Source organism: Leptonychotes weddellii, chromosome 4 (genome assembly GCF_054177405.1).
Source record: "Leptonychotes weddellii isolate Sample4059 chromosome 4, ASM5417740v2, whole genome shotgun sequence".
NCBI lineage: Eukaryota > Metazoa > Chordata > Mammalia > Carnivora > Phocidae > Leptonychotes > Leptonychotes weddellii.
Window position 1 is genome coordinate 138,072,521 of NC_138372.1, and position 20,076 is coordinate 138,092,596.

The following is a 20,076-nucleotide window of genomic DNA, read 5'->3' on the forward strand; positions in this document are numbered from 1 at the left end:
TGAGAGGAACCTTAAATGCATATTACTAAGTGAAAGAAGCCAATCTGAAAAGGCTACATACTGTGTAATTCCAACTATGTGGCATTTTAGAAAAGGTAAAAATGATGGAGACAGTAAAAAGATCAGCGGTTGCTAGGGGTTGGCGCAGGAGGTGAGCAGTAGGGGACTAGAGAGGAGGAGGGACGAATGGGCAGAGCGCAGAGGAATTTGAGGGCAGTGGAACTAGTCTGTGGGATACTGTATTGGTGGATACGTGTCCTTCTACATTTGTCAGAACCCACAGAAGGTACACCAGGAGTGAATCTTAGTGTACACTAGGGACTGTAGTTAATAATAATAATAACTGATTCATCATGTGTCACAAATATATCACACTAATGCAAGGTGTTAGTAACGGGGTGGGGGAAGGGAACTCTGTACTTTCTGCTAATGTTATTCCATCCTCCGGGCTCTGATGTCAGCCCCACAGTCCAGATCTACTAGTCTGAGTGGCTCATCCAGAGCTGCCCGCACAGTTCAGGAGTCATCCGGACTAGTTTGTGCTCATGGAAGTTACCACTGGTCTTCACTGACTGCGGGGAAAGCCAGGTGGGTTGCATTCTGGAGCTTGGCCGATTCGGCTGCCCGTGCTCTGGCTGTAGGTTCCTCAGCCCCGAGGCCAGAGAAGAGGAAGAAGAAGTAGGGCTAAGAAGGGAGGTGGGATGGAGCAGTGGGAAGCTCACAGGCTCTGGGGGCAGCGGCTCTGGGCTGGGGTTCCAGGGCTCCCCTAACTCACCTGTGAAAGGGATCAGTATAGCAAATACTTTATGCGGCTCTTGGAGGGAACAAAGGAGATGTTAGTTGTAAGACAATGACCACAATGCCCGGAATGTTGAAAAAGCTTAATAAATGTTATACTTATTAAAATAAAGGGAAAAATGAAGGGGGTGGGGATCGGAGGGGGAGACGAACCATGAGAGGCTATGGACTCTGAGAAACAAACTGAGGGTTCTAGAGGGGAAGGGGGTGGGAGGGTGGGTTAGCCTGGTGATGGGTATTAAAGAGGGCACGTACTGAATGGAGCACTGGGTGTTATACGCAAACAATGAATCATGGAACACTACATCAAAAACTAATGATGTAATTGGGCGCCTGGGTGGCTCAGTTGGTTAAGCGACTGCCTTCGGCTCAGGTCATGATCCTGGAGTCCCTGGATCAAGTCCCGCATCGGGCTCCCTGCTCGGCAGGGAGCCTGCTTCTGCCTCTGACCCTCCCCCCTCTCATGTGCTCTCTCTCTCTCATTCTGTCTCAAATAAATAAATAAAATCTTTAAAAAACAAAAAAAACAAAAAAAACTAATGATGTAATGTATGGTGACTAACATAACATAATAAAATAAAATTAAAAAATAAAACTCATTTTATTAATACTAATAAATTATAATTAAAAGAATAATAATAAATGTCATTATAACTCCTTTCTCACGGGTTTTTGGCAAGGAATGGCTCAAAGGAGAGATCATGAATAATTGCTCAAGACAGAAGCACAGTTCACAGACGAGAAATGGTAGCTTTGTGATTACAATGTTATGTTATATTATTCGTAGTCATGACATAGCAAAGGATAGATACAGATGCTCGAAAAACCCACGGTGAACTCCTGCCGGGTTCTATTCACAAAGGTTGCAGTTCTAAAAAAAAAAAGTCTGCTGACAAAACGGTTACCAGAAAATCCCATTTGGGTTTGCACTGTTATCTGGCTTTGATGGGCGGTCGTCGCCTGGGTGACATTTCTAGAGCCCGTGGTCTGAGGTGCAGTCACCTCCCTCCCTGAAGGCTTCCACACTCCTCCAGCAAGAGCATCTTTTATGAGATGACAGGAGAGGCCTTCATAGGTAGGCAGCCCGTTACATAGTGGGACCGACGGGTCTGCAAGAGAGCGAGGGCCGCTTTTAATCCTCACCACGGGGGCCCAGCAGGCCATCAAAGCTCAGGCAGGGGATCACAGGCCCCTAGGGTGACCGGCTGTCCTGGCCTTGAGCAGACATGGCTCCAGCGGGCTCTCCCCGGAGGCAGAGATGACTTCCAGACTCTAGCCAGCTGGACCCAGTGTCCTTGATAATTCTGGCTTGGTAGTGTTGGGGCACAGGATGCCTGAGCTTCTACTCCTGCTGCTGTGGGGGATGGGGGGCACCACCATGCTCCAAATGTCCTGAGAACTCTTCTTTCAAACTGGTCCAGAACATGAGGAAAAGCGACTCTGGCCTCTGACACAGAACTTATGTAGGGGTGCGTGCACAATAAACATCTCTGGGGTTTTCCCTCCAGACAGCGCACGGGCCCCCGTGTGTGATATGTGAGCCACACACTGGCTGGGCTTATACTGTAAATATATGCTCAGTGCCTGGACCACTAGGTATTTGGCTCTTTTGTTGCTGTGATAAAGATTTGCAGAGTGTTCATGGGGAAAAGAGCTCCTGCCATGGGCAGCATAGGGCTGCAGCATGATTCATATTAGGCAGATAAGATCAAGGTCCTGTCCCATCCCCAGCACTCCTGTGACTTTCTTTCTTTTCTTTTTTTTTTAAAGATTTTACTTATTTATTTGAGAGAGAGCGAGAGAGAGGAGGAGTAGAGGGGGGGAGGAGCAGAGGGAGAGGGAAAGAGAATCTCAAGCAGACTCCACACTCAGCACGGAGCCTGACGTGGGGGCTCGATCTCATGACCCTGAGATCATGACCTGAGGCAAAATCAAGAGTCGGGCGCTTAACCGACTGAGCCACCCAGGGGCCCCACTCCTGGAACTTTCTGGGGAACAGTGAGAGGCAGGAGGGTCTTCATTAACCTGGGACAGGGCAAAGACCGGGCCTGTCTAGGGCCACCACTCCTCTGAATGTCCCTCCACTGGGAACTGTGTGACACGAGCCATACATCAGAATAGTGAAAGCAGGGGCTAATGTTTAGAGCGCTTACAGTGTGCCGGGGGCCATGACAGTCTCTGCAGCAGAAATGCGCAGAGCTCATATTTCGCAGGTCTAACCTGGTCCTGGCCGGGATTCACTTCAGTGGTTAGTGCCCAGCCTGGTAGTAAATGTCTTCACTACCGGCATGGGGCTCTAGCACAGGCCTCCATTTCACAGATTAGGAAACTGAGGTTGAGAGAGGTAGCAGCCTTGCCTGAGATCAGACAGCTTGTCTGTGCAGAGTCTGGATGCAAAGCCAGGTTGTCTGACTCCAGACCTTGGCGCTTAGCCTGTGCGTCCGCTGCGTCCTGGACTCACGCTTGGAGGAGCGGCCAGTGAGCACTCTTCCGACACAGTCGACACGAAGGGAGAGCTCGACAGCATCGGGGCGTGGCTCACCGTCCTCCACAAGGCTGCTGGGAGCCCGCAGGGCTTCCGACCCAGCAGCTCTTCAACAAGAAAAGACCCTTAGGCCTAAGGAGGGAGAGAAATGAGGCAAGAGGGGTGTCCGTTGCAAGGCCTGTCCTCTTGGAAAGGAAGTCAAGTCTTCGAATCATCTTCCCGGCTCGTGAAGCTGGGACTTACTGGACCCATTCCTCTGCATCCTCTCCACATTTCGTGCAGAGTGCAAAGTTAAAGGATGGGCCAGACCTGACTGCTGTCTCAGCCCGGGATGTTTGTCATCACTATTCTCTACTGCCCCACCCCCTTTTTAGGAATTTCAAAACAGAGAGGGTATGATTTGGTCTGTGGCTTTTGTATAAATTTATTTATTTATTTATTTTTTTAAAGATTTTATTTATTTATTTGAGAGAGAGAGAATGAGAGAGAGCACATAAGAGGGGGGCGGGTCAGAGGGAGAAGCAGACTCCCCGCCGAGCAGGGAGCCCGATGCAGGACTCGATCCCGGGACTCCAGGATCATGACCTGAGCCGAAGGCAGTCGCTTAACCAACTGAGCCACCCAGGCGCCCTATAAATTTATTTTATACAGATATATTTCCTCAGCACCTGCTATGGACCAGGAACATTCATTCATTCATGCATTCATTCAGCTGATTTATTATGGGCCAAGCCAGGTGCTGGGCTCTCCCTGGTGAAGCTCAGCAGTGGTCTCACCCCAGGGATCTTGCAGCATTGGGTGGGGCAGGAGGAAGGAAGACTGGGGGAGGTGGTGGGAAAACTGGTTTACAGTTGTTAAGTTTCCTGTGAGCCAGTAGATGACATCATTTGATCCTCTCAGTAGACTGTCAGGTAGATGTGCTCATTATCGCCATTTTACAAATGAGCAAGTTAAGTAAGATTTGGCAAAGTTAGGTAATTCGCCCGAAGTGTCATGGCCAGTACACTGTGGAGCTGGGTTTTGAACTCAGATATCCGACTCCAAAGCCTGTGTTTTTATTTGCCGCCTTGTATTCCTTGCCTTTGACATGTATTATTAGCCCCAAACCCGCAGGGAGTCACTATCAGTCCCATGTAACTGATAGGGAAACCAAGACTCGGAGGGGAAGGTGGCTTGCCCAGGGCCTCTCTGGCGAGAGCAGGGATCTGAGCCCCGGTAGTCTGGGGCCAAGTCCAAGGCGTGCTTGTTACTCCGCAGAGCCTCTCTGGGATACAGTCCTGGGGCCGGGAACTAGACTGCGGGAGGTCCCCGCTACAGCCCAATTGGGCCTTAGCCCAAGCACTGGTGTAACAGGCTGGGTGGCTGAAGACTGTTTCGCTGATGTGTTCAGGGCTGGCACCCAAACATCTCTTGAAGCACTCTAGGAAGCTGGGTAGGTGGGAGGGGATGGCCCGAGGAGTGCAGGTAGGGGTGGGTGACAGGGAAGCCCCCCGCGAAAGAGGGTGACTTGAGAGGCCTTTGTGCTCTTCTCTTGTATTTCACGTTCCAGTTCCATACCCTGTGATTTGCATCATTTTGAGTGAGAAGAAAGAGGCTGCTGATTCACAGTGAAAGGAAATGGCATAGATTCTGAAACTTCCTGTTTGTCTGGTATCTGCAAAGATATCTGTGTTATGCAAATATCCTCACTCCCGAAAAATGCAGGCGTGTACACACACGCACACCCTCCGCCTGACCCTGTGCACTAGGTCTCCTCTGTACCAAGTACACTGAAGAATGATTCCACTAACATGGTAGCCAAGGTACTGGGGGAACCTGCTGTAGGAATTTAGGATCATTAAAATAGCAGCATTTGCATGTGGTTCGAATTGCTTAGCAGATGTCTCTTCCAGGTGAGCCCTTGCTCTGGCCCCTGGCCCAGGGCTGGTTTGGTTTCCACCTGGCAGAGCCTGCGAGTCAGGGATCCCTTATGAGGGAAGCAGATGTGTGAAGAGGCCTCATCCCGGCCCCAGGCTCCTATCCAGCCAAGGAGCTCCATTTCCTCGTGGCTCAGTTTTCTCTCTAGGAGCTCTTGGAATGTGCCACATCCCACTCCCAAGCCCCCAGTAAGTTGAGATAATGACAGATGTTGAATATTTTCTGTTGGTTCGCTGTGATCTTTATGCAGGTCTTTCTTTCAAGATCAGTTCAGGTTTAAGCCCAAACCTGTGGCTTGCTGAGCTGGTCTGTGCTTTCAGAGAGTGATGACCTCTGGCAAGGGCCTGAGACCCACCCTGCTCCACCAGCTGCTGGCTGCCTCCACGCTGAGGAACTTTTTAAAAAAGCTGAATGTAAGCTTCGATTTTAATAGGTGAAAGTGAAAATGACATGTGACTTCCAGAAGATTCTCATAGATTCAAAAGAATTGTTCTTTGTCATGAGTTGAATAGCATTCTTCAAACGGCTGAATGCTTTTCTCATATTCAGAGTTGCCTGAATTAGGGGAAATGGATATAAATTGTCGCAAGAGAGAAATCTAGTTAGCCATAAATTAAAATAATTTTTTTGGTTTTTTTACTCTTTACTCTCTTCCTGAGCCCACCCAAGAGCTCTCACCTGGGCAGTGGGAGGGTGGCCGTTCCTTCCCCTGTCTAGAAAGGGATAAGGCTGAGGTTCCAGCCGGAGAGTCCATCACCTGGCCTCAAGCTGGGTTTCTGGATTCTAGGCCAGTGGCTGCCCCATTACGAAAGGGAGTGGCCCAGAGGCAGGAGCATGGGCTGGTAGAAGTCAAACTTGATTCTGCTATTTACCAACTGTGTGGCCTTGAGCAAGTTTGTTAACCTTGCCAATTCTCAGACTCTTTTAACTGCAGAATGGGGTTTTCATGAAGATGACAAGAGACATATGTATATAAAAATGGCTGGTTCCAGGAACCAGATCAATAAGGGAAGTGTCATGGTGGCCACACCATTCTTTGATAGAGCCTCAGTCACTGCAACGGGTCACGTGGGACCTGAAGGGTCTTCAGAGTGCTCCTAGAATCTGTCTTTGAAGCAGAGGGTTCCCACAGAGACTACTCTTGCTTTAGGGATGTCTGTGAGGAAAAGGATGGGAGGAATAGTGAACATGTTTGTGAGAAAGTTTCTCTCCACCTCTTGAGAGGGGCCCAAGGCCAATGTCTACACTTATCTGAGAACTTGACCTGCTTTCTCTTTGCTGGCTCAGGCTCTAAGGAAATAAGAGATCAGCCTTGTGCTTCTCCAGTCCTGCAGCTGTGACCCATGTCTGTAGAGAAATGGAAACAGATGCCCTAATGCACAACCCATGTGAGGCAGCTAAAGACAGAGATTCAGCGCATTTAGCCACTGAGCACTTCCTGGGCACCTCCTGAATGCCTGGTGTGATGTCAGATATCACAGGGACTTGTCACACTAGAATAATAGCTGACATCTGTGGAGTCCCTACTGTGTGCAAGACACCAGGCTGGGTTTTTGCAAACAGGGTTTCATTTAATTCTTCCAGGAACCTCTCAGGGGGGCACGAATATCCTCTTGATCGATGAGGCACAGAGAAGTTAAGTTCCTTGCCCAAGGCCACACAGTAGCAGGTGGGACCTGAATGCACCTTCTGTCTGCAGCAGTCTGTGCTCGCCACCACCACTCTGAGCATGTAACAAGTACCCTCCAGCCTCTAGGAATTAAAAGGCCTGGAGATGAAACACACAGCCCGAAATGCTGAAATAAGGATACAGATGCCAAAGAACCCAGAAAAGAAACACAAAGAAGGAGAGGCAGCTAGGGGTGACTTCATGGAGGAGGCAGAGTGGGGATGGGATCAGAGAATGTCTGGGGAAGGTAGGGGCAGGAAAGCAAGTGGAGAAAGGGAGAAGGTGCAAACCTTGAGGAAACTGGACTCAGTGTGGTGGCACGTGGGCTCCTCAGAGGCCACTTTGGTTGCCTTGGAAGTGGGGACAGAGTCTTTGGAGAAGGCCGCTAGGCTGGCCTTTGGGTGTCTGTCACCTGCTGGGTTCAGGGTTCTGGGGAGTCTGACCATCCTGCTCCTTCCAACTTGGCGGATGGGGTTTGATGAGGGTGTCTGGGGGGCTGATGGTTATCTGGGCAGCTTCCGAGTGGATGGGCCAGGCCCCTGTCCTGATTGGCCGTGGTGCTTGCTGCACTGCTAGTTAATTATTTGCCTCACCCCTGTGGACACTGGCCTGTGCAGCAGGGCTTTCTAGTCAGCTGAGCCAGGTAGGTCAGGTTGGAGCAGTGGGTGCTGCAGAGGACAGAGGGAGCGGGAAGGGGCAGATCTGCTCCCTTCCTGTCCCCATGCACCCTGGAGGGGCGAGGGCCAGCAGGGGTTGGGCACAAGTGGCCAAGAGGGGTGGGTACAAGTGGCCGGAGGGGTGGGCACAAGTGGCCAGAGGTGGGGGTGGGCACACCCTCTGCTCTTCGTGGACCCGGCATCACCCAGGCTCCCCAAGGACGGGCAGCCTCAGCAGGGATCAGGGCCCAACCTTGCAGGACCTTGGGTCTTCCCCGGGGGGAGGGGGCACTGTCCCAGCAGCAGCGCTGAGACCCTCTGCAAGCCACTTCAGGGCTACAGAGGTCCGCAGTGGGGGCAGAGCACGAGAGGGAAACGCTTGGCTTCCTCCACACCTGTTCTTCCCTCGTCTGCCCCATCTCAGGCAGCACAGGCCAGCACTGCAGGCCTCAGGGGCACAACTCAAAGTCTTATCCTGTCCACCTCCAAAACAGCCCTCAGCCGCCCACTTTCCTGCAGGGCCACGTCCGGCTGATTTCTCTGCCTCAGTCACTGCAGTGGCCTCCATTGCCACACGTAGTTCTCCCGAGCCTGTTCCTCCCCAAACAGCCAGACGACCAGTGATAAAACAGAAATCAAATCACTGTCTCGCATTGTTCTCTGCCTCCCGGTCAGCAGGGCGCGAGGGGCCCTCCCTGACTGCCCCATTCTTGGGCTGACTCATTCATTCACTCATTCATTCATTCATTTCAACACACATTCATCAAAGCCCGATCACATACTGTTTATGGACTGGGAACAGTGACAAAACACAAAACCCCTGATCTCATGGAACAAAGTATTAGTGGAGGGGAGGGCAGACAGTCAGTAAACCAATATATGAGATGGTAGATGGTAAACCTGTGGAGAAAACAGAGTAAGGCCAGGAAGTAGGGAGAGCAGGGGCTGGGGGTGGGCGTCGGCGAAGGCGTCTTTAGGAAGGTGACATTTGAACAAAGACTTGAAGGAAGCGAAGGAGTGAGTCATGGGGATTGCAGGGGAAAATTTGTTCCTGCAGAAAGAACAGCAGCTGTGCCCTGAAGTGGGAACACCCCCGGCTGCTCGGGGTATTTTCAAGGAATACCCTAGCTCCTGTTGGTCACTACCAGGTTTTCGTCTTTAACACAGCATTTGCACAATTTGTAATTTATGTCTGTTAGGTTCTTGTGTGTTTTCTGCCACGAGCTGTCAGCTCTCTATGGTAACGGTGTGTCTGTCTTACTGACACCTGAATCCTTCGTGTCTGGCACGGGGCCTAGGGTCTCGAAGGTGCTCAGCAAACGTTCAAACGAGGTGATGAAGCGGGAAGCTGGTGTACTCCAGGGACACCTGTGAAGGGTCCCTTTGGGGCTTCTGGGAAATGACTGGGGCACTCTGAAGGAGGTGCCGTTCTACTTCAGGCGGTGTTCTGTGTGTGGTGGGGTGGGGTGGGGGTGAGTCACTGCGACCTGGGCATCAGTGTGACCCTACTGTGTGTCCAGGCCGGTGACCTCTGGGATTCCTGGCTGTTGGGCTAGTTTACGGAATAAAAAGCGAAGGCATGCCTCCATCTTACTAGCTCCGATACCTTGTTTTGGGTAGTCATCTTGCCCTCCTCCCACTGTTCCTCTCCCTAGGAACGGGATAAAGCCTTCTAACAGAGCAGACTGACTCTCCTCACAGATGTCGTTCTCGTTCCAACAGCTCTCCCACCTGTGGCTGGGGGGCAGTTCTGGCTCATAGATTTACAACACTCTTGCTCTCCCAGCCAGTGGTATGGAACACGTGAGAAGCAAATTCTACCTTTAATAAGAATTTCTTGCAGACACCGGAGACTGGCTGATTCTTTTTCACTGTGACTGGCCAGCTCTGGTTGCTGGAATGTTAAATACTGATAAGGAGGAGAAGATAAACCCTGCTACCCTCCCGGGCCCCAAATTTCCCCATTCCTGAGCCCAGTCTTCCTTGTTTGAGAGAGACTGCCAGTAGCCTACTCTGTACCCAATTTGCCCTTCTGCCTTACCGAAAAGTACCTAATTCGGGGAGGGGCAGCAACACAGCCAGCTAAAGGTCTACATTTCCCAGTGCTCTTAAAACTAGGGATAGCCAATGAGGTATAAATGCAAGGAGCTGGATGGGGCTTCTTAACAGCTTCTTAAAGGGAGCTGGGAAATGTGCTCTCAACTCTCTACCCTCTGTCCTTTGAACGCTACTATGATTTCCGGTGCTCCAGCAACCATATGGGACCAGGAGACGACCCTGAAAAGGGACGCCACACTCTAAAACACTGACTCTCAGTCTTTAAGGCTGAGAAAGGAGAAAGCAGCTCCTGACATCTGGGAACTGGCCTGACACTTTCAGCTAGGCCTTAGCTTGTCTGAAGCTGGCCTAGATGTTTTCTTGTTGGACATAAACGATCTCACAGAATGCCATCAGTCAACGTCACTCTGCAACTGTGATGAAGTGAGTCAAAATGGACTGCCTCGTAATTTTATTTAAGCACAGACAAAAACAACCACAAAATACTAAATGTCTTCCTTTCCTTGCTAATAGGAGTGGTGGCTGCTTCTTTACCAATTACACATTTAGCTTGGATCTGGTTTACCCTCCTTATTGATAAGATTTACTAAGATAGTCAAAGAACTGTCCCATTTCCTGACAAAACCCAATCCAGAGCAAATGCCTGCTTTCTTGGGCCCTCCCTAAATTCACCCAACCAAGGCCAAGTCCTGCAAGTCCTGTCAAAACCCTTCCTACTGAGATGGTCCACCGTTGCCCCAGGTGTGCGGTCTCCCTCACCATAGTGAGGATAAGCCCAACCTGTTCAACTACAGGTGTTTCAATCACTTGGGGATTGATTATAATGCAGGCTGTGGTTCAGCAGGTCTGGAGCAGGCCCTTTTCATTTTTTTTTTTTTATTCTTATGTTAATCCCCATACATTACATCATTAGTTTTAGATGTAGTGTTCCATGATTCACTGTTTGTGCATAACACCCAGTGCTCCATGCAAAATGTGCCCTCCTCAATACCCACCACCAGGCTAACCCATCCTCCCACCCCCCTCCCCTCTAGAACCCTCAGTTTGTTTTTCAGAGTCCATCGTCTCTCATGGTTCCTCTACCCCTCCGATTTCCCCTGCTTCATTCTTCCCCTCCCGCTACCTTCTTCTTCTTTTTTTTTTTTCTTAACATATATTGCATTATTTGTTTCAGAGGTTTCATTTTTCTAACAAGTTCTCACACTCTGAGTAGCAAGGCAGTCAAGGATGATGAATCTGAATGCCAGAAGGGCTTGAGTTTGACCATGGGGCCCCCACATGAATCCTGGACTGCTTTCTGGAGAAAATATGACTGGTTTTCAATGAACTCACTGCTATTTGGTTCTTTATAAACTAGCAACCCAATCCAACCCATTGTCCTTGTTCTTAGGCAGACATGTGGTTACAGTTGTAGGAGCCATTGGTGAGATGTTGTGGTGGCTAGGTATGTGCAGGCCGCAATGAGGCTTGGGCAATTATTATTATTATTTTTTTAAGACTTTATTCATTTATTTGACACAGAGAGAGAGAGAGAGACAGCTAGAGAGGAACACAAGCAGCGGGAGCGGGAGAGGGAGAAGCACGCTCCCGGCCTAGCAGGGAGCCCGATGTGGGGCTTGATCCCAGGACCCTGGGATCATGACCTGAGCTGAAGGCAGACGCTTAATGATTGAGCCACCCACGTGCCCCTGAGGCTTGGGAAATTATTGATCAAACTTGGTGCCTTTGAGGTGAAATTTTAAGCAATAAGAGAAACCAAGTCATTCCACTCAGTGGATTGGCGGAAAATCCTCCAATAGTCTTATGCTGGCTCCATGTCAGGCTCTTGGACTGGAGGACCAGAGATCTGGGAGGTTCTAAAATGTGCTTTCAGCTCAGGGGGTCTACGTCTGGCCCACTTCACCCCCCAGCTCCATTTCTCACAATCCCACACCTGACAGCATCAGGATGTCTCCAGCGCCCTGGCCTTCACTGTTCCTTTTGCCGTGAATGCCCTTCCCATGCTCCTTCACTGGCTAACTGCAAACTTCTACTCGGCTCAGCTTCCCCATCCCGCACAGCCAGCTGAGTGCCCCTTCTCTTTGCTTCCAGGAACACTGCCTTCCTCTGCCCTGCTCTTTCTCAGCTTATGAGCATTTTTTTATTTTGTGTTTACCTTTCCATTTTCCATCAGCTCCTAGAGAACAGGGACCATGTTTCATTTATTTTTGTATCCCTTGACACAGTCCCCAACACTCAATAAATATGAAACTGACCTGAGGCTCCAATCCCCCACAGCCTGCCCCTTCATCTCTAACCCACTGGAGGAGGGTTATAAAAGAACAGTGAAAGAAACCCTCACATAACCCTCCCTTTTTAGGTTATGTAAAATTGGGGGTTCCCAGGGGCTTTAGGCGTAAAGTTGTAGGTCCTATCCCACCCGGAAACTTGGCGCCCAAGAAAAAGGTAGGCTTCTGAAAAACCACAGAGGCATGAGTTAGTGTTCAGTAAGTGACTATTAAGTTGAAACTTACGGCATGTCTCTATCTGGGCTTCTCCAAGTTGAATGGGCCTACAGGTCACCGAATAGCAAATGCATTTTAGTTCCCACGTGAATCCTGCATGTTGAGACCTGCAGCATTAGTATCATCTGGCAACTGCTCAGAAATACAAATTCTTGGAACCCACCCCGGAGCTACCGAAGCAGACGTCTAGGGGTGCGGCCCAGGCATCGGTGTCCGACTCCAGCTGAGGATGGCTGGATTCTCGGAAAGAGTGACAGGAACAGCCCCGACCCGAACAAGCGGCTTCACCTTGTTCTAGGGGAGCTCCTGACTTCCCAGTCTTATAGCTGGACCTCTGAGAAGGGGAGCCATTGAAAACAGAGAGAAATGCCCGTGATGACGCCAGGCTGTGCACTAGGGCTACAACTGTGTCCGTGTGTACTGGGGAAGCATTTGCAAGGAAATAAGCTAAAACCCTCATGGCAGCTGCATTATGAATAATTTCCCCCTTTTCTCTAATTAAAACAATAAGTTCTTGTATAACAGAAAGATACGTGTGTTCAGTTTTATAAAAATACATTCTCACTTTATGCCGTAGGGGGCAGAAGGGGCTGTGGGTCGGACCGTGGAATGGTTCCTACAGTAGTCCTGTGGCACCTGAGAAAAACCAGAGTTTGAGCCTCTCAGACAGTGTTGGGGGGGGCGAGGGGGGGAGGCATGGGCAGGCATGTGAGGTGGCAATGCCACTAGGGTATGTGTTGGAACAATTTTAGTGCAAGAGATAAAAACCACAAACTGGACCGACCAAAATAAAGAGGCGGGGGGGGGGGGGAGAAGGAGGGGGCAGGAGTAAGGGAGGAAAGAAATTTGCTTGATCTGTAACTGAAAAGGCCAGCCGGAGCCAGGTGCCCCGAGGAGGGTGCGGCCAGGTGTCCGTCCACCCCTTAGCTTTCCCTCCCTCGGCATCAGCTCTGTCCTCAGGCAGGCTCTGCCCTGGACTCCAGTCTAGCAGTACCTGCCCGAGGCTCTGACTGGCTCAGCCTGTGTCCATCCCTGCAGCCTGGGCCTGTGGAAGCACATGGACAGGAGAGCTGCTGCCCCAAAGGAAAACCCACGGGCTGCCGTCAGGAGGAGATGCTGGGCAGGAAGAACGTTGTCATATCTGCTCCTATCAATCGGATTATCGGCGCTTTTGAGCTCACCCCCAGGTCTGCCCTGGGCAGTTTGCAGACTTGTGCAGAGGGTCTGGATAAGACTTAGAGTGGCTGCGGGCTTTCAAAGAGAAAAGCGGCAATTGGGGTCATGGGGGGCGGGGGGGCGGTTCTTACCCACCGAGGTTAACACTGTGCACCCTGTTCTCGGGAGGAAGCGGGAATTTCCACAGGGTAAGTTCCCTTCCCTGTACAATGAATTACTGTCTTGATGAGAAACCCGTGGGCAGCTGGTTGAGAAGAGAGAGGCATTCTCTGAATGAGAGGGAATTTACCACCTTCTTTTATGGTGGCAGCGCTTCTGGTATCACGGCAGGGTACGGCTTGATTCACCTACAAATATATGTATCTGTGTAGACACCATACTGCTAGCCTCTGCAGAATACAAGCCTGGAGATAACTTCTGCAGCCCAGAATACGTCACCTCTTGTCACAACCACTCTCTACACCACCCCCACACCCTGCGGGCCCAGGCATGTGGGCCTGGGGTTCCCCAATTGGAGGCCAGATGAGAGTCTCTGTGTGCAGGGATTTGGGGGTGGGGGTGGGGAAGTGGGGCTGGTAAGCTGGCTGGCAGTGGCCCAAGTCCCTTCCAGGGCCTGTTGGGCCTCTCTCTCCTGGGGGGGGGGGGGTCTCTTCCACCACTGAGTTTCTAACCTGAACCTCCAACATCATTCATATCTCATCCCCCCTGCCCTGGGGTGCTCAGACTTGGTTCTTCTTGGAGCCTCCTGCCAGGGCTCAGAGCCTTGGCTATTGTCTTCAGAGCTCTGTCCTCCCAATGAGGGGACAGAATAAACAGAGCCCACTGTTCTGGATTCTGAGTTGGAGCAAAGCAGCTCCATCTGCTTTTTCCTTCCCCTAGAATCCTCCCCCTCAGTCACCATCAGCCCCTAGAGTCTCCTCGAGAGGGCTCCAGCTGCCACAGCTCCCCATGGCAGATGTCTGGCTCCTTCCCACCCAAGGGAAACATGGGCTCTTCCCCAGTTCTGGAGTTCCCCGTCCTGCCCAGGCTACTGTGGGCTGAGGAGGGAGATGGTAGGAAGGGTGAGGGTTGGGGAGAGGGGCCATCCTTTCACAAGACCCAGGAGTTCTGCTAGATGAACACACCGGACTCCTGGGCCGTCTACGAAAACTCTGCCCTGACCTCCACAGGTCCTCTGACTTCCAATGAGGCCTATGGAAACTGAATTATGGGTAAAAGTGATGTTTAAAATGACATGAGAAAAGATGCAGTAGAAACTCTAACAGTGAAAATTTTTTTCAACATTTGCTGAAAAAACTAAAGAAACTCTCACAATATTTTGCTCTATTGGATCATTTCCACCAACATACAAATGTGCTGTTATTTGCCCATCTTTTAAAAAGAAAGTTTTCTCTGTAATAAATGATTCAACAAAGAAATAAAGGAGAAGGGGAAATCTCCCCTAGAGAAGAATTCCAAGTAATACATGTAGATACTACCCACTCCAGGAGGTGGAACTTGAATCTCCTCTCCTTGAGGGTAGGCTGGACTCTGTGACTGGCTTCTTGAAAGTAGGGTATATAGAGGAAAACAGAAATTTTATTAGGGAAGACACCCGGCAGACAGCATGTTAACCAAGTGATGAGGGTAACAACATCCCCAGTGATAAGCCATGCTGCTGTTATGTGCTCCCTGATGTGAACCAAAGAGAAGGGCACTTCAGCTCTGGGGCATTCTTCTCCCAAATCCATCACCCTAGCCAAGTCATAAGAAAACCTCCAATAAACTCAAATTGATGGACATCCCACAAAATACCTGACCAGTACTCTTCAAAACTGTCAAGGTCATGAAAACCAAGGAAAGACAGAGAAAGGATCACAGACTGGAGAGACCAAGGCCTGACCCAGTGTGGTCTCCTGGGACAGAGAAAGGTCATTAATGTGAAAACTGGTGAGATATAAGTAGAGACCATAGTGGGGCTACTCAAATTGTGCCAATGTCAGTTTTGACAAATAACTACAGCTTTATAAGAAGGTAACATTGCATAAAGCTGGGCAAAGGGTGTACTAGAACTCTCTGTTCTGTCTTTGCAACTTGCCTATGAACCTAAAGCTATTCTAAAATCAAAAGTCTATTCCAAAAAAAAAAAAAACAAACTTCATCTACAATTTAAAGACTGACAATACCAAGTGTTGGTAAATCTGTGAAGCAACTGGAACTCACACATTGTTGGTGAGAATGGAAAATTATATAGTCATTTTAGAAAAACATTTTTGTAGTTTCTTATAAAACTAAACATACATTACTATATGACCCAGCAATTCTACTCCTAGATATCTATCTACCCAAAAGAAGTGAAATTTATGTCTGCACAAAGACTTGTATACAAATGTTCTTGGCATCTTTAATCATAATAGCCCCAAACTAGAAACAATTTAAATGTCCAACAAGGGAATGGGTAGTCAAACTGGGGTATATCTGTACAATAGGATACTACTCAACGATATAAAGGAAGGAACTACTGATACATGCTGAGCAAAAGAAGCCAGGCACAGGAGGACATCCTGTATGATTCAAGTTATATGAAATTCTAGAAAAGGTGGAACAAAGCTCAACAACAAAAAGCAAAACAGTGGTTGCCTGGGGCTGGGGACTGGGAGGAGGGGGTGGGAGAGATTGACTATAAAGGGGCAGAGGGAATTTTTGGGGTGGTGGAAGTGTTATATATCTTGATTGTTGTGGTGGTTACATGGGTGTATACATTTCTCAAAACACTGAACTGTATACTTCAGACATAAATTTAAATTATGCCTCAATAAAGTTGGTTTTTAAAAACGCTTTATCTTGCTCCCCCTCACCATGCCAGCCATTGTGCAAGGCTCCCGAGTTGTCTGCAGTTCTGCCCCACAGACTCTCTCTTCTGTTCACACCCGTTTCGTTCCATCCCGCATGGAACTGCTCCTTCAGGACTGCAATGACCTCCATGCTGCTAGATCCAATGGTCGGTTCCCATTTCTCTCAACTGACCCGACCTGTCAGGACATCCCATCCAGTTCACCCTTTCTTCTTGGAAGCTCTCTTTTCCTTTGGTTTCCAGGACACGACAGTCTCTTGGTTTTCTTTCCATCTCTGATTACTCTTCCTCAGCATTCTTCACTGGTTCTCCTGACCTTCCAACCATCTATTGTCGGGAGTGCCTCAGGGTGCTCGTCCTGTACGTACTCAGATGATTTGATTTCATGGAATCTCAGGGCTTTAAATTCTATGCATATGCTGAGAACTCCCAAATTCTGTATCTCAAGCCCAGCCCTCTCTCCCAAATTCTAGCTTCATAATTCCAACTGCCTACTTGACATTTCTATTGGGATGTCAAACAGACATCTCACATGAAATACATTCAAAACCGAACACCTGATCTTTTCCCATAAGCCTGCCCCCCTGCAGCCTTTTCTATCTCCATAGATGGCCCTGACAGATCATGCTTTATGCAAACCAAAAACCTAGGAGGCATCCTGGACTACTCTTTTTCTCACACTCCACTGGCCCTACCTTGAAAATATATCCATAAGATGTGTATTCTTTGTCATTTTCACTACTACTATCTTGGTCCAACTGCCATCATCTTGGAAGAAACTCCTAATTGGTCCTCCTACTTCCATTCTTGCCCTCCTACATTCTATTCTCAACACAGCAACCAGTGACCTTGTTCAAATTTAAGTCAGACCATGTCATTCAAAATTCTATCGTGATTCTTGCTCAGAATAAAAGCCAATGTCTTTGCAATGGCCTGTAAGGCCCGACATGATCTAGCCCCCCACCACCTTACCTCTGTGATATCATCTCGTAATACTCTCCCCCTTGCTCATTCCTCTCCAGACACACTGGTCTTTTTGCTATTTCTCAAACATGCCAGGTATATGCATGCTCTAGCTGTCCTGTCAGGATGCTCTACTGGCCCACTTCTTCACCTCCTTCAACTCTTAGCATACAGACTTGCTCAAATCTCACCTTCTTGGAGACCTACTCTCTTTATTACTACAACCTGACCCACCTCAGCACTTATTTCCTTACCTTGCTCTATTTTTTCCTTTGTTCCCATAGCACTTACTCTCTACAGGACTCCTACATTGCTTTTGTTGTACCCTGTGATCTCTGACAAGCGCAGACCTCCGGTTGGCTGGGCTGCAGCTGTGTTCTCAGAGTCACTGCCCACTTGCCAGGATCATCTCTCTTGGGGAACCTTCCCAGGAGAGACGACAGTTGCCTATAACTGCACCATCCTGCACAGTAGCTGCTAGCCCCATGTGGCTACTGAGTGCTTGAAAAGTGGCCAGCCCAAAATGAGGTACGTTAAAAGGGTAAAGTTTCAAAGACTTAGTACCAAAAGGAATATATCTCATTAATAATTTTTTTCAAGACCCTATTTATTTGACAGAGATAGCGAAAGAGGGAACACAAGCAGGGGGAGCGGGAGAGGGAGAAGCAGGCTTCCCGCTGAGCAGGGAGCCTGACGCAGGGCTCGATCCCAGGACCCCGGGATCACGACCTGAGCCGAAGGCAGACGCTTAACGACTGAGCCACCCAGGCGCCCCTATCTCATTAATGATTTTTAATATTGACTCCATGTTGCTATTTTGGATATATTGGGTTAAATAAAATACACTATTAAAATTAAGTTCATCTATTTCTTACTGCTTTTTAAAAATGTGGCTGGCTACTAGATGATTTAAAATTACTCAACTGGCTTGCATTATATTTCTATGGGGCGACACTGATCTATGAGGTAAAACTACTCACGTCTAGAAATCAAATCCCAGGAGCTTAAAATCCACATTTCCTAAATGTGAACTGATGTTTTTTTATTTCAAGTACTATTGAGATATAGTCAAATTCCATTAAGACAAAAGCCCCTTCAGGATTTGATTAATTGGGTTAATGGGGACTTTTTAAGAAGCTTTGGCTTTGTTTTTATTCTTCTATCATCTGGTGATGCTGTGCCTACGGGACTGAGAGCCCCCCAAAGGACAAATGCGGTCTCCTCTCAAGGTTCCTCTGACACTGTACTTGCACCTGCTCCAGGAACTAGACTCTCCAAGAGCCTGAACCTGTGGCCTGGCAGGGCATTGAGGCTCACAGGGTGGAGGCAGGAAGCGGGTGGGGCCTGCCATGCTTGGGGCGGTGTCTGCACCACGATGGCCCAGCTCAGACCTGTAGATGGGCAGCTGGTGGGGCTGCGGGTACTCGGGGCAGACCTGTGTGGGAGGCACCCAGGCTGAGGGCCAAAGGAAAGGGATTCCTCTTCTCAGGACTAAATGCAAGGGGCTCATTGTCTCTAGAAACCAGTTTTGGCATGGAAATCAGAGGCTGTGAGTGAGTTTCAGGAAAAAACAGCTCCCACTGGTCTGGGAAGACCACGGACTTCTTGGAGGCCAGGCCCCAAGAGAAGGGCACCCCAAAGCTGGGGGTTGTGGGAATAGGGAAGACAGAATGAGGGGCTCAGTGACCTAGGGACCTGGCACCAGAAGACACAATGATGGAAGGAAGGGCTGGATTAGGAAAACTTTCTCTGATCTCCCCAAATTCTGTAATCTTGCCATATTGTTTTTATATTATTGAGGCGGGGGCGCCTGGGTGGCTCAGTTGGTTGGGCGACTGCCTTCGGCTCAGGTCATGATCCTGGAGTCCCGGGATCGAGTCCCGCATTGGGCTCCCTGCTCGGCGAGGAGCCTGCTTCTCCCTCTAACTCTCCCCCCTCTCATGTACTCTCTCTCTCTCATTCTCACTCTCTCAAATAAATAAATAAATCTTTATATTATTGAGGCGGGGGGGCGGCAGAGGGAGCTAGGCAGGGGGATGCAACATCTCTTGAAAACTTACCCCCACTTCTAAGCTCTCTGCCTCTGGTCTTTCCTGGCAATGGTTATTCCTTCCTGACTCAGGCCTGAGGATCTGGACTAGGAATTATACTCTTAAATTTCTTATGAAAAGCAAAATAGAATTCCATCCTCTGTTTTCTCCCTCTTTCTCACTGTGCCAACTATAGGAAAAAGAGAAAAGAATATGCAAAGTGAAAAAGATTCAAGAGAGATTGCAAGGCTAGAAAGTGAGTAAGAAATGAAAACAACGAAACAAAATGTTATTTTTAATTTGCTTTCAGACCTCAGGAGTGCAGGTCGGCCATTTCGGACAGGGAGGTAGACACAGCTGCGCAAGATGCTCCAGGAGTGAACTGGGCAGGAGGCAATTTAGGATGAGAACCAGGGAAAACCTGTCCCTAGTCGCCTTGCCCCTGGGGGGTGGAGAGTCTCCTCAGCAGACAGAGGGATTGCTCTCAATCTTGCCAGAGGCCCGGGAGAAGCAGGGCCGCTGCTGGCCGTGGGTGGGGGTGAAGGGCCTGGCCTCTCGAGAGGGCTCTTCTTCCATCCCAGAGCCATTGTCTGCCTGTGAATGTGCTTTCATCAGCTGCACACTGTATTTATGGCTTCTCGGAATTTTCCGAATGAAGTAACTTTTTTCCCCAGACCATTTTTCTTCACAACTGAAATCAGATCCCCACAGTCCATGGAGACAAAACAGCATGACATCAGCCGCCGGGGAGTTGTCATTTCAGACACGGTCGCAGGTTTTTGTTCAAGATCAAATGGATGTGATCTGCCTTGTGGAGGTCGCATCCTGCCTCAGCAGAGGGGATGGTCCTCTGGGCTCAGCTGGAGGAACTGGGAGGGCCGCAGGTATGCCAGGCGGACTGCAGGGCAGGATGGGGCAGGAGGGGCCTGGTGGGGAGGTCTCTCTGCTTCTTCTCTAACTGCAGAGCTCCGGAGATGTGGCTCCATA

At 49.4% G+C, this 20,076-nt stretch overlaps 1 protein-coding gene across 1 annotated transcript in view; it reads right to left on the reverse strand.

Annotated features, from left to right (window-relative positions):
- Positions 1–14,593: 14,593 nt before the first annotated feature.
- ANKRD46 (ankyrin repeat domain 46) overlaps positions 14,594–20,076 on the reverse strand; it is a 51,526-nt gene continuing 46,043 nt past the window's right edge. The window contains exon 5 of the mRNA XM_081817081.1: positions 14,594–14,806. Coding sequence (XP_081673207.1) covers positions 14,638–14,806 — 169 coding nt within the window. The 3' untranslated portion in view covers positions 14,594–14,637. The remainder of the gene's footprint in view (positions 14,807–20,076) is intronic.